This window comes from Rhinolophus hipposideros (assembly GCF_964194185.1).
Source record: "Rhinolophus hipposideros genome assembly, chromosome: 6".
Taxonomy (NCBI): Eukaryota; Metazoa; Chordata; class Mammalia; order Chiroptera; family Rhinolophidae; genus Rhinolophus; species Rhinolophus hipposideros.
The window spans coordinates 57167980-57183357 of record NC_138052.1 but is presented as its reverse complement, the minus strand read 5'-3'; the positions used below and the strand labels follow the sequence as shown (position 1 = coordinate 57183357).

Below are 15378 nucleotides of genomic sequence, written 5' to 3'. Positions count from 1 at the left end.
AGGAATTCTCTGTATATGTATCAGAGATCTAACTGCAGTTGCCTAACATTTCACAGTGAGAGATCTAGCTATAATTAGTCCAGTCCTGGTAGGGTGACTCTACAGTATTACTAGATATCCAGGCTCCCTCCAGCTTACAGCTCTGCCATTTTTTAAAAAGTAATTAGCAGATTCTTTAACAAATTTTGTATTATGAAAACTTTCGAATATATACGAGTACAAAATTAATGGACCCCCAATATTCCCATCAACAATTAACAAGGTTTTGCCAAATTATTACATAATTCCTTGTTGTTTGCTATTGTATTTTTCAAATTTTTTAAATATTTATTTTTCAATTATTGTTGACATACAATATTATATTAATTTCAGGTGTACAAAGCAACATAGTGGTTAGACATTTATATACTTCACAAAGTGAGAACCCTAATTAGTCTTTGACCCATCTGACATTGTACATAGTTATTACAATATTATTGACTATATTCCCTATGCTGTGCTTTGCATTCCTGTAATTTTCAAAAAAATTATAGTTGACATTAATATTATATTAGTTTCAGGTGTACAGTGTAGTGGTTAGACATTTATATAGTTTGTGATCTCCCTAAGTCTAGTACCCATCTGACACTATACATAGTTTTTACAGTATTATTGACTATATTACCCATAGTGTACTTTACATCCCTATGACTATTTTGTAACTACCAATTTGTACTTTCCAATCCCTTCACCTTTCTCACCCAGCCTTTCAGGCTCCCTCCCGTCTAGTAACCATCAATTTGTTCTCTGTATCTATGAGTCTGTTTCTGTGTTGTTTGTTTATTTTGTTTTTTATAGTCAACATGTAAGTGACATCATATGGTATTTGTCTTTCTCGGTCTGACTTATTTTACTTAGCATAATACCCTCTAGGTCCATCCATGTTGTTGCAACTGGTAAGATTTCATTCTTTTTTATGGCAGAGTAAGAGTCTATTGTATATTTGCACCACAATGTCTTCATCCAATCATCTGTTGATGGGCATTTCAGTTGCTTCCATATCTCAGCTATTAAAAATAGCACTGCTGTGAACATAGGGGTACATATATCTTTTTGAATTAGTGTTTTGAATTTCTATGGATAAATACCCAGGAATGGAATTGCTGGGTCATAAGGTAGGTCCATTTTAAATTTTTTGAGGAACCTCCATTCTGTTTTCCATAGTGGCTCTACTGTGGAATTTTTTCAATCCCACAAACAGTGCACATTTTCTCCACATCCTCACCAACACTTGTTGTTCATTGATTAATTGATGAGAGCCTTTCTGACAGATGTGAGGTGATATCTCATTGTGGTATTAATTTGCATTTCTCTGATGATTAGTGATGTTGAGCATCTTTTCATATGTCTATTGGTCATCTGTATGTCCTTTCTGGAGAAATGTCTGTTCAGGTCATCTTCCCATTTTTTAATTGGATTTGGATTTGATATTTGGTGTTGAGTTGTATGAGTTTTTAAAATAAATCTTGGATATTAACTCCTTATTGGATGTATCATTGGCAAATATGTTCTCCTATTTAGTAGAATATGTTCTCCGTTTTATTGATTGTTTCCTTTGCTATGCAAAAACTTTTTAGTTTGATGTAGTTACATTTGTTTAGTTTTTCTTTCATTTCCCTTGTCCATGGAGATGCATCAATAAAAATATTACTAAGGGTGATGTCTGAGAGTTTACTGTCTATGTTTTCTTTTAGGAGTTTTATGGTTTTGGGCCTTACATTTAAGTCTTTAATCCCGATTGAATTTATTTTGTACATGGAGTAAGAAGGTGGTCCAGTTTCATTTTTTTTTTGCATGTATCTGTCCAATTTTCCCAGCATCATTTATTAAATAGATTGTTTTTACCCCAATGTATATTATTGCTTTGTCATAGATTAAATGACTATATAGGCATGGATTTATTTCTGGGCTCTCTATTCTGTTCCATTGATCTATGTGTCAATTTTTATACCAGTACCATGCTGTTTTCTTTACTATAGCCTTGTAGTATAGTTTGATATTGAGTATTGTGATATCTCCAATTTTGTTCTTTTTTCAAGATTGTTGTGGCTATTTTCTATTTGTCTTTAACCTTTGCCATTTTAATTATAATGTGTCTTGGTGTGGGCCTCTTTGGGTTCATCTTGTTTGGGACTCTCTGTGCTTCCTGAGCTTGTATGTCTATTTCCTTTGCCAGATTAGGGAAGTTTTCAGTTATTATTTCTTCAAATAGTTTCTTTATCCCTGCTTCCTCTTTTCTCCTTCTGGTACTCCTATGATGTAAATGTTGTTATGCTTGATGTTGTCCCAGAGGTCCCTTAAACTATCTTCGTTTCTTATTTCTTTTTTCTTTTTGCTGTTCTGATTGGGTGTATACTGCTACCTTGTCTTCTAAATCACCGATTCAGTCCTCTGCTTCAGAATCTGCTGGTGATTCATTCTAGTGTGTTCCTTTCAGTTATTGTAGTCTTGATTTCTGAGTGTTTTTTATGGTTTTTCTATCCTTTTTTATACTATCTCTTTGTTGAAGTTCTCACTAAGTTCCTTAAGAATTCTTGTAACCAGTGTTTTGAATTCTGTTAAGTTGGTTGCCTACACTTCATTTGGTTCGTTTTCTGGAGTTTTCTCTTATTCTTTTATTTGGGACAATTTTCTTTATTTCCTCATTTTGGCTGCCTCCTGTGTTTGCTTTTGTGTATTAGGTAGATCTTCTATGTCTTTCAGTCTTTGCCAGGTGGCCTTATGTAGTATGTGTCCTATATGGTCCAGTGGCACAGTCTACTTGATTACACACAACTTAGTCTTTCCCTGTATGTCTCTGGCACCTCTTGAGTTGCCACCCCTTCACCGGAGCCCAGGGTTAGTACTTGCAAGATACTGAGTCTGTCTGTGGGCCCTTTAAGAAGATGTCTGGGTTTCTACCTGCCTTCCTTCTCACAGGGATGGCTGGAATCCTCACTGATTTTCTCCACCAGTTGTGGGGACTCTTCTTCCCAGCCCAGGGGAGGGCTGAGGGGAGCCTGAGCTGGGGAGCCTCTTGTGGGGCTGGGACCCCTCACACTTCAGGGGGGACCTCTGCCAATGAGATGTCCCTCCTGGTGCTCAACTACTACCTGTAGGTTTCAGATGAGCCTATTATGTATCTCTGCCCCTCCTGCCAGTCTCAATGTGGCCTCTTCTTTATATCCTTAATTATGGGGGTTCTGTTCAGCTAGCGTTCAGATGATTCTCAAGGTTGATTGTTCTATAATTTAGTTGTAATTTTAATGTGATCATGGGTGGCAGCAGGCACAGCATTTACCTATTCCACTATCTTGGATCCATGTTCTGCTGTGCTATTTTTAAGAGAATTGCTTCCATGCTCATGTTTACCTGGAGGTCACAAGATGGCTGCCCCACCTCCAGCTTCACACCTACATTTCCAGGAGAAAGAAAAGGGAGGTAAAGCGGGTTTCCAAGTACCCTATATAACAACTTTTATTTAGGACTGGGTCTTATGTCCATCCCTAGATGTAAGAGAGGCTGGGAAATGTAGTTTTTTTTTTAGCTGGGCATATTGCTTCCTTGAACAAAATGCAGTTCTGTGAGTCAAAGGGGAGAATAAAAGACAGGTAGGAAATTACCATTGTTGTCCAGTGCACAGGCATTAATTCCTATGTACAGGTGCAGCCACATTCATCTGTATATAAGAGATATGACCAAGTTAGGTCCTTAGAGCAGTAGTATAGCTTTATTTTTAAGCCAGTGACTTAGATTCTAGAAGTGATACATTTGGAAAAAAATCACAGTAAATTACCTTATTACAGAAGGTTCCATTTCTTGTTACTATACTAAGCAAATCTGTTTCAAAGAAAGGAATGTAGGAGAGTATTCATCAAATGGCAAAGAATTGAAAAGGGTGTGTGTATGTGTGTGTGTGTGTGTGTGTGTGTGTGTGTGTGTAGTGGGTGTAGAGGTGGGAGGGGAGAGTGGTAATTCTATCAAACATAATATATCCTCTTCCTTCTGTGAATTTAAAGACTTGGGAAATGTTTAGAGAGTAAGTTAAATACCCCTGGGCAGTTTATCTTATATTACATCTGGCACTTGACACAGCAGATACATTTAAGTTTAAGTGACCTACAAAAATGTAGAGGGCATTATTTTGCAGGGATAAACTATCTTCCACTAAGTTCTTCCCTGCCCCCACTCTCCCCAACCCCTACTCTCCCCACCCCCAACTTTCCCCACCCCAGCTCCGGATATTTGTCAAAAATAAGATTATTTCAGGTTCATTCTTGTGAGAATTCTCTGTTTGTATCTTTTTCCAATTAGTTTGGTGTTTATTACAAAGTGGCTCTTCTTCAGCATGTTGGAATGTCTTACTGTCCTTTTAATTTGGTTTTCTGCTTGCTAATGCAGAACAGGAATGTGTCCTAAATTCCTGTACCAGTTGAAAGAGCTTTCAACATCCCTGCTGCAAAGCATGTAACAAGGCTTCTCTTTTGGTACCAAAACAATTATCATCATGTAAAGACCCAGAATGCATGGCTTGTTTCTCTGTTTCTTAGTAAGGCTAACATTTTTTATTGCTTTCTACAGGGGACTCACAGAGTTATTACTATGAAATCATTTGTATTCTCAGTTTAGATTTAAACATGCTAAAGGAAGGATTAAACTAATAACTTGAACAATTTTTAATTCATATGCAGATACTCAGGACTAAAGGCCTTGGATGGAAAATCTCTTTTGGCTAGAATTATTGAGATTCTTACTTTAGTTTTCCAGTCAGTTTGAGGATGTAAAAAAAGAGTTTTATGAAGGATACTTTTTAAAAAATCAGTCCATTTTTACTGCCCATTTTTACTGATGTTTTTGTCCTTGGTGGATCTATCAAGAATTAAATAAAGACCTTTTTATGGTTTTGCCATGCAAATAGTTGTTTACCTATGTCTCTGTTATAGCAGTTTGAGAATTAGACTTTTTTTTTAAATATGAAAAACAATAAGAGTATGGAATAAATGGTATTAAAATGAGGAATTACTTTTAGTAATTGAAAAATCATTTATTATGTACTAAACACTTTATGTACTTTTATCTGTTAATCTTCAGAATAGTCTTATAAGCAGATTCTACCATTAATTCCAATGTGTTAATGATGAAAACGAGGTTTAGTAAATTCAAGAAGCTTTGCACAGTAACTGATGGGGTTAAAATTTGAACTTGGGCAATCTGATATTAGCTCCTCGCTACTAAAAATGTGGTTTCTAGACTGTAAACATTGACATCACCTGGGAGCTTGTTAGTTTTAAAGGGCCCTGTCCCAGGCCCACTGAATGAGAATGTGCAGTTGAACAAGACGTCCAGGTTATTTCTATAATCATTTAAATTTGAGAATATTGATTTAGTCCTTATTCACTATATATAATATGCATAATATAACTCCTTTTTAATTTATTATATGACATGTAAACATAATGGGCATTGTTAATAGGAAATATTAGTAAACTTGATTGTGGTTATTAAACGGTAATGTCTGCTTTATAAAACTAAAAAAGAGGGTAGAAACTTATCTGTTTTGTTTGTTGCCCTTCGTAGGTATTATTTTAAAAAGTACTTTTAAGAGACATTCCCACCCCAAATTTTAATTGTTTTTATTTCTCAAATCACACAGATTTAAAAAGGCTCCATTTTTATGTGTCATAAGAGAGGAAAAATGACAAATAGCCCTTCTGTCAAATTCTCTGTGTAAATCTTCCATTTGTTGATCACTTATGAAGTGCCAGACTTGTGTATTTTGTCTCAGGAAATAACTACAAATATTGATTGACATTTGTATCACCACTTACTCACATGGGAATTTTAAGGTTTGATATGAAAACATTATTGATATAGGTGGCTGGTTTTGTGCTTTTTAAAATCTGAGAATTATGTTCATGCAGCATCAATTTCATTGTTATCCTGGAATATAGATTTTATACTTTTGGAAAGTAGGAAAATGTTTTCGAGATCTGACTCTGCCATCTCACTCAGTTGTTAGAATAATAGAAACAACGACCCTGGTGATATGTGCTGTGACCATTTTTCTGTTTTAAATTTCACAGCGCTGGGATATGAAGCTCCGTCATCTTGGACTGAATAAAAGTGATTCTAGCCATAGTGATTCCACTCAGAGTCAGAAGTCTGGCAGGAACTCTAACTCCCGGCAAGCTCGCAACTAAATCCTGAAATGCAGAAAGAACATTAGTGGACTTCCTATTAAAATTGCATTGCTGGACTAGCAAAGGAAAATTGCACTATTGCACGTCACATTCTATTGTTTTTACCACAAAAGTCATGTGGTAACTGATATTACTTTTATTTTTTCTTGTTTTCTGCTTTTCTCTTCCCTCCCCCCCACCCCCTTTTTTGTGATCTGGGTGCAGATCCTTAAATATATTATATGTATTCTATTTCACTAATCATGGGAAAACTGTTCTTTGCAATAATAATAAATTAAACATGTTGATACCAGAGCCTCTTTTCTGGAATAAATGTTAATTTACTGTTCTATGCCTGGATTGGAAATGCAGTATTGGACACAAAGAGAGAAAGCTAAATATGCTGTACAGCATACTTGGCTGATGTAATTACAGCCTCATTTTCTCATGCCTTTTGGGCATTCTCCTCATACTTAGGAAGTTCCACATGTTTATAAAGGTAAAATAGCAGTTGAAATCAAATGCCACACAGGCAAAGCAATCAAGCACGAGGAAGCATTTATGAGAAAAAGACACACAGGATGAATTATTTGCAAGATTGGTAGGAAGCAAAATAAATAGTGTTAGGAGTTGGGGAAGGAACAGTATGCCAAATTGAGAAGCACAACTGAAACTAGTAGCTGTTGGGATGTTAACAGTAGCATTTATCTTTTGGCAATACATTTTATTTGTTTATGAATATATTAATCAGCATTAGGGAAGTGAATTACAACTAGACATCTGCTGTTACCAGCATAGCTCTTGTTCGTTTGCTTCCTTTTAAATAAATCCATTGGTATGAGTCTTTTTTTTTTCTTCTTTTAAAATAAATATGACTTGTGGCATTGGCCAGGGGAAGAAAGTATGTGTACCAGGGGAAATGTATGTGTACTAGGCTATTATTTTTAAAACATATATAGCTCTATAAAATGCTGTAGTTTGCAGGATGGTAAAATGTGCAAGGCTCTTTTGGGTGTGTGTGTGTGTGTGTGTGTGTGTGTGCGTGCATGTGTGCTCGTGTATGTGTGTGTGTCTGTGCACTCACACTCAAGCTGTACTGAATTACAGACCTACGCATTGGCCTGAATTTTATCATTAGGATTTGTGCTGTTTAACGCTCAGTCAAATATATCTAATAAAAGGAATTATAGTTTTCAGTAGAGAGGCTACTCTGACTTTTGAACCAAGCGCACATTTGCATTCCCCAAGCTGCAGTGCAATTCCCAGGGATCAAGGGGAACAAATGATACTTTTGCTTCCTTCAGTGGGATACTTTGGAGCCTGTGCCAATCATTTGCAAGTCTCATTCCCTTCCATTTTCATGTTTGATATTAGTAGAACCAAATTTCTAAGCTATGGTATGCTGAAAATAAAACACTTATGAAGCAAAATGGTGTTGTGTTTCCTTCTACAAGGACAGTTATGCAAGAATGAAATTTATTACGGAACAAAATTTCCCTAATGATAAATAATGCATCTAAATTCTCTTTTGGAAATAAGAAAACATTCTTGACTTCCGACTGACCCCCAAGCCCCAACAATTTCCTCAGTCTTAGAATAAAGAGTTCCCACCATTGCCTGCATGAGGACAGCATGGTCTTTTGCGCTGTTTATTGGTTGCTTTCAGATAATTTCGCTGTCTGCCCTTTGGGCTTTATTTTCAGATGGCTGGAGCAGGGCATCTCTTTCTAGATGCTGCTGTCATAGCCTTGAAAAGGTGAGTTTGGGTGTCACTGGATAGTAAGTGCCACAATGGAAGAACTGTACCTCACGATCTCTCATCCTGGTATTTATGCCTCAACTTGAGCTTCAAGGATGGAGGACTGGAAAATAGTGCTTCTGCATCGTCTTGTTTTTCTCATGCTTTTTTCAGGGTAACTGGAAAGCGCAACAATTGACTGCAGGAGATTTAAAGGAATTGGTTTCTCAAGTCCAAAAAAATGTCATCAACTCTTCCAAAGCATAGTAAGAATTTTAAGTGATGAAATATTTTGATGTACAATGAAAGCCACAGATATTTCCAGTCTCTGCAGTTTGTGTGTGTGTGTGAATAATTTTTGTGTAGAGATTTGACACAAATTTATGCTCAGTACATATAGAATTATGATATTTATAAGCAAGAGGACTAGGTTCTAAGATTCAGCAGTGGTTTTGTTTGTTTTGTTTTTTTCCACCTTCCATTTTAATGACCTATACTAGTAATGCTTGAGTTTGCTCAACTATATGAGGTGCTGTCTGTTATTTTAAAGCCTCTCATGGTGTAAGGTCCATTGATAAAGTATATTTGGTTTTTCAGTTTGACAGTTGCAACATCTTCATTAATAAATTATGTGCAGGCCTCTTTTGGGGAATGGCATGATTTTTATCATGATGGTCACATTTCTAAAACTGCAAATCTATTTCTACTCTAATTGCTATAATAAAAATAGATCTCATTAGTGCCCCTTTACAGGCTTATCTGATAGATACTAACTTTCAAAGCCACTACAATTTTAATATATATGCATATTTGTTAATAACCTTGAGATATATTAAAATTAATTTTAAAAAAATTTTGGCAAATTATGTTCACTTTCAGATTTTAATCTTTCTAGCCAAATAACAAAATGTTAGATGCATGCTGAATAAACTAGTAAAAATTAAAATAACAGCAACTTTGGATTCTCTTCATGGACATATAAATATTTTACTGTGTCACACACAGTGTAATCTGATTCAGTGCCATATGTTGCACTGAACATTTGGGGGTGGGGTGGGACAAATCCATGTTTTTCCACATCTGTTACATATTAGCAAAGCAAGTACAAAAATTACAATCACTGAGTAAATAGTACTTATTGCCTTCTGCAAGAAAGTATTTGCTATTATTTTTCAGCAAGGAAAATGACTAAAAAGTATTTCAAGATCAGTATTTATTTAGGCTGTGAATTTTAATATGTAAATAATACAGGCATTCAAGAACACAGTAACAGTGAGGTAAAGCAGATATTCCTAATATTACTGAAATCCAACTGATATAATTTTTAAATATGGTTTCCAGCTGTATTAATATTAACAAAAAAAGTATAGTCATGCCTTTGGCAATTATCTCTCTGAGGCAGTAATGTCTAATGGTGGCTAGAACTCTATTAAAAACACTTGGAAGTGTATTACCTCATAATCCTTGAATGTCTATGAAGTATTGTTATTTGCATTTTATAAATGAAGAAATCAAGGATTCAGAATTTCAGAGTTATGTAAGTAACATCCTTTTATTATTATTTCCTAAGTAATAAGTTTCCCACCATTGCAATTGCTGATAAAAAAGAAAAATGTATCCTGACATTTTTAAAAAGTATAGTGTCAGGCATAGAGCAGCTACTAAGGTCTACTGAGGTCTGCTGAGCGTATGTCAGTGTAAGTCCCAAATCTGATCCCAAGTATTGTCACTTACATTCTTTAGTTGTTCTTGCTTATGAGATCAAAGTTTCAATGGAATTTCATACAGGATGAGGTGAACGGACAATGAAAGTGATGCTTTTGGTATTAATAATTTAAAGATACATGCTTCTCAGTAGAAAAAAATGGTATCTCCCTATGAAGTTTCCATTCCTTGAATTTGGAGAAAACTATGGAGTTAATAGTATTCATGAAAGTTGAAATTAAAATTTAGTAGTTACTTGGGATGGGTCAGAAAGGTGAAGGGATTAAGCAAATACAAATTGGTAGTCACAAAATAGTCACAAGAATGTGAAACAGTATGGGGAATATAGTCAATAATGTAAAAACTATGTATAGTGTCAAATGGGTAGTAGACTTATCGGTGGGATCACTTCATAAATTATATAAATGCCTAACCACTGTGCTGTACACCTGAAAGTAATATAAAATAATATTGAATGTCAATGATAATTAAAATATATATACATATAGTCACAAGACGTAAAGTACAGCATAGGGAATATAGTCAATGTCTGTGTACGGTGTCAGATGGATAATAAACTTGTTGGGGTTATCACTTTGTGAGAGGTATAAATGTCTACTCATTATGTTGTTTTGTACACCTGAAACTAATAATAAAAAAGTTGATGGTTACCATAAAACCAGAATGGCTTCTTTCCACTGGGAACTCTCATTTCTCATTCTTTATCTTCCCACCACCACAGTGCTCCAGTCTAGAAAGAAAACTATTCTATATGACCTAATGCCCCCTGCTTTTCTTTTATTAAACATTTTTATTATGACAGGGATTTAGTATGTTGAAAGACAACTAAAGCTGTTTTTCTCTGGGTAAATTGCAGACATTGTTCATTGTTTCTACTTCAAATGGTGGGTTTTCAGAACACAAGGAGCAATGAAGAAGGAAAGGATGTGCTCAGAGAAGCTTTTCCAGGCCCAGAGTGACATATTTATGGATTGTTGAGTATGCTGACTCAGAAATGAAAGGAAATGGAGAAAAGAACTTCTCCACAAGGATGTTGAGCGGGATGACATCACTTATTACATAGTGCTGGAGCCGCCCTTCCAAACAGCCACCGCACTTAACACCCTGAAATGGGATTGAGGTTATGATTGTAGGGTTGGATCTTAGAAAGCCTTGGAGCATCAGCAAGGATGGGTTAGGGTGATCAATCATACTTAGGAGAGCCCTGAGACAGTAAATAATCTGTGAAACTGGGAACAAAGTATTGCCTATTTATACTGGATGGTAAATAAAGCTAATAAATAAAATTGATCAGATTCACTCTAATGCCTTTATTTCTACAATGTTTTGGTGACTGAGGGAATCAGAGCTTCCTAGGGATGGGATACCGATACTAGCATTGAAGAACAGAATTTGAGGTGAATAGTTATAACTTCATTGGGCAAATGAATAGATGGATATGAACAAAATCCATACTGAAAGATTCTTTTGCTATGATCTATAACTCAAGTGATATACTAAAGCTTTAAAAAGAACCATGAAGCGCAGAAATAACATACATACAAAGACTTCATTGTCCTGTCTGCACACATTCATTTCTTTCCCTCTTGGCCATTCTTATCTATTCTGCTTCTCCTCATATTGCTTGACCAATTAACTCAAACACAAGTCTGCAGTAAGTATATTCAGAATTGCTAGAAAATCAAGCATTAAGCAAGTAGAAGAAATTGCTTGATATTCTTTAGATTCATTGACCAATATCTATGAAGCACATCTAGATTTCTTTCAGATCATCAGTTTGGGCCATTTTGTCCTGAGCTGCTTTTTTTTTTTTTTTTAATTAAAGTTTATTGGGGTGACAATTGTTAGTAAAGTTACATGGGTTTCAGGTGTTCAATTCTGTAATATATCACCTATATATCACATTGTGTGTTCACCACCCACAGTCAGTTCTCCTTCTATCACCATATATTTGATGTCCTGAGCTTCTTTAGCACACACAATACCATCAGCCTGGAACTACGTCTGCCCACGCTTCTTTTCTCTTAGAGACAGCACTTTTGAGACATTTGATCTTTCAGTATGGCTTCCTTACCACACCTTGAAATGAGCTTTGAAGTTAAAATACCTGGATTCAAATTCTCACTTTACAACTTATTTGTTGCTTAGCTTACTCTCTGAGTTTTAAGATCAGGTATGTTTAAGCGGGCAGACCCTGTTTAGCAGGGCATGGAGCATGGTAGGAGCTTACTGAGTATTAGAATAAGTCTACTTTTTCCTCTTGAATACCTCTGTGAGGTAACAGTTCTCAAACAAGGCTCTAGTGAATGCTTACCAACCCAGGAAGAGAAAGTATTGTTCAAGACATCCTACTCTCTGTACTGTTCTCTCTCCTCCATTTTTAAGTTGCCAGACCCAAAAAACCCCCTAAAATCACCCTCAATTTGCCGACTGAAATTTTTTTCCTGTTCCTCCTCCAGCAAGGCAGATGTGCTTAGAAGGAAGTATGATGAGGAGACGAGATGAATACTCATTTGGTTTTTCAAAAGGTAAGATTCTGGAAAAACTATGTAGTACTCAGTTCTACAAAATATATATCAAATTTATTTTCCATACAAATTTATTTTCCATATTCCAAATATTATAATTTATGTTGGAAATCACAACCAAAATAATTCTCCAACAACTTTTAAATGCCAAGGATAGTAAACGTATAGAAAGCTTAATATCTTTATGCTGGTTATCTCTATGGAAACGTCAGCTTCCAGACTGAGTCACTTAACCTTTGAACTTTTCAGTGGAATTGGGCTTTTATATGTTACTATATTATACACTGTAAGTAATAGATTATTTCACGTAAAGGAGCAAAGCAAGTAAAGAAATGTTCTCTTAATGTTATTGGTAAAAGTTTGGCTTCCCCAAAAGGTTATATTGTTCATGGTTCAGGTGAACAAGGACAGACAGTTTGCAAAGATATGTGTTCTCATTATAAGCCAAATTTTGTCAGAGGAGCTTCTTGGTGTTTTTCATTTCCTAGGGAGTTCCAGAAGTACTAAAATTATATTGAGACAAAATGTTTATGTTTTAGAAGTGCAGGCTCTGCATTCCAAGCTACACACTGAGGGTTCTCAAAACAGAGGCAGCTTTTACTGAAAGTTGGGAAATAAGAATAACTCATAAGGGCTTGGATTAGTACATAATGGAAAAATAGAAGATAACCAAAAAGCCAGCTGAAAAATGGAGCAACCTAATCCAGGGTTTGGTGAACTTTTCTGTGAATGGTTGCACAGTAAATGTTTACGGCTTTGTGGGTCATACAATGTGTTGCAAATTCTGCCACTGAGGCTCAGAAGCAAACATTGACAATACACACATGAGTAGTTTGCCTGCCTTTGTGAATCTAATCAATGCTCAATAACTAGTTTGAATTATTTTATCATTTGTAGGACTTAATGAAATAGGTAGTTTTGGTGGTTTAGAAACTTTACTAAGAAAGGTTAGGCTTTTAATGTGCATAATAGGACTTTGCTTTAAAATTTACATTAGAGATTTAGTCTTTTGGGTCAGACATTGTCATCTTCAGGAATCTGCTTAAAATGCAAGACCTTAGGGAACACATCAAGTCACCATTTCCTTAGTATCAATTAAGTAAGTAGCACAAGAGTACATAGTGCTTTAGAGGAGAGAAAGAGGGATTTGAAAGGGGAAACCAGTAAAAGGGATGCATTAGTCTCCCCATTGAACCAATTAGTCATAGAATCCATTTTACCCCCCCGATAATATTTTACAAAGGCACATTCTTTAGGAATAAAGTCCTGCGTGAATGAGTGCTCCAATATCCACATAGAGAGTACCATTCGCTCATTGCACACTCATTCAACAAACACCTATTTTGTTGCAAGGCTCAACAAAATTGAAGGTAAGAAGGAATTGAAGGTAAGAAGTGGAATAGGATGATTCAGCAGGGAAAATCCACATATGATACAAGATGGTAGAATCTACCAAAGAGCAAGAACAAAAGTAATTCTTTTCAAAAAAAGCCATACAAACTGCAGCTGTCTTTTGTGCTCCCTCCCATTCATTATAGTTCAGCATATTGAAATATGCTCCTACTGCTAGTTATGCCTTACTTTAAAGCTGGCACACCAGTGATAGTGAACAACTATAAATATGGTTGGTAATTTTTAAAACCTATTTACTCTTTGCTGTTTTCTTAACATTTCCATTTGAGTTGCTAAATCTAAAAAGAAAAAAAAAGATACTAGGAAGTGTTGCTCATGCACTAAAACCCTCTGTGTGTTGAACCCATTCACCATAAGCATGATTTACAACTGCTTTCCTTGCTTGATGAATCCCACACGCCCCATAATTTAAACATCTTAATGTGCCTCTCACTGGAGTGCCTTTTTATTTGAATGTAAATTGATTCTGAAACTGCTTCCAGTCAGAAGTTTGTGTTTGATACACTGTAGCTTACAGTTAAATATGGTCCCACTAAGGTTCAATCTGTAAAGTATAGGATTGAGGTTCAATTGCCACCATAATTAACCTAGCTCAGGTTAAGTTAACCATCAAACATACACTCCAGTTGACTGTTTAACCTGTCACAAATAAATGAATGGTGTAGATCCTGAGTCACTCAGCTGTGGAATGCAGTTTGTTCACAAACATACAAAAGAACTTTGAGTTCATTTCTGGATTGGTGCAGTTTATTCTTTTTTGAGGACGTTGAGAGATTTTCAGTGTAACACAGACAAGATTTTTGTCTCATTCGAGAACTGAAAGCAACTCCACTAACTCTTACCTAGTCCAAGTAAAACCAAATATAACCTAAGGCAGTGGTTTGTCTGTCATCTATCCCATTCAAAAAGAGTATGCTGGAAGACACTGAGGGATCTCCATTTGTAGGTAATTCTAGAGTTTAATCATTATTCCTGCGATTGGCAAGTTACACTATAGGTTTTAGCACAACAAAATGTCAAATTACATGAAATAATTAGTTGCAATTATAAAAGTTATGCTTTCCCCCCCAAGTATTTATTCAATACTTCACACTTAGCTAAATTTGAAAGTATTTTAGAGTAAGATGAATATTATGTTACTAAGTCAGTAAAATTTGAAGTCCTACTTTTCTCCATCAAGCTCAGGAAGAAGTGTGTTAGCTCCAAATATATCCGGATTTACATGTTAGCTCTCCTTGGAGACAAACTTCCAGGTCCGTTCCCTGATCCTCTTCTCAGAGCCACAGCCCAGAGAGGGGGAAATGTCTTGTAGTGATGAAGCCAGACTGAGTAACAAAAATATGAATAAATGAGGCTACCGGTACACAAATGTATCCAGAGAGGATAGGCCTGAGCCCAGAAAGAGTCGAAAGCTCCACAGAGCTTGCTGGCACCCGAACCCCTGTCTTGTGTCACCATAACTAAGAAGCCATGTAGAAGTTCTTCTTCCAAAACAGAGAGGATAGAGATTTTGACCCAAATAACCAGGCCCAGCCCTCACAGACAACTGTTTTTTTGTCTCTGAAATTAGGCTGTGGCCTTAAAAATTCCTGAGGCTTGGAGTAGATAGAGAGGGCATTACAATTCTTTCCACCGCACCAGGAATTGTGCCATGCTATAAACTTCTCACCATAGGAAAAAGGGAAGAAAAACAAGCCTGCTTTAATGACATGCAAATTTAAATTGTAAAAGAGGTCTTTACATTTATCTAATACTGTTAACCTCAAAGGACTCTTTG

General features: G+C 35.9%; 1 protein-coding gene across 2 annotated transcripts in view; it reads left to right on the top strand.

The window, feature by feature from the left end:
* FRZB (frizzled related protein) overlaps positions 1-10312 on the top strand; it is a 41198-nt gene extending 30886 nt beyond the window's left edge. Inside the window, exon 6 of one of the 2 annotated variants that reach the window (XM_081050948.1) lies at positions 6102-10312. In XM_081050948.1, the coding sequence (XP_080907074.1) occupies positions 6102-6218 (117 nt within the window). In that variant the 3' untranslated portion in view covers positions 6219-10312. The remainder of the gene's footprint in view (positions 1-6101) is intronic. The other variant, XM_081050949.1, reaches the window with a different exon arrangement.
* The last annotated feature ends 5066 nt before the right edge of the window (positions 10313-15378 follow it).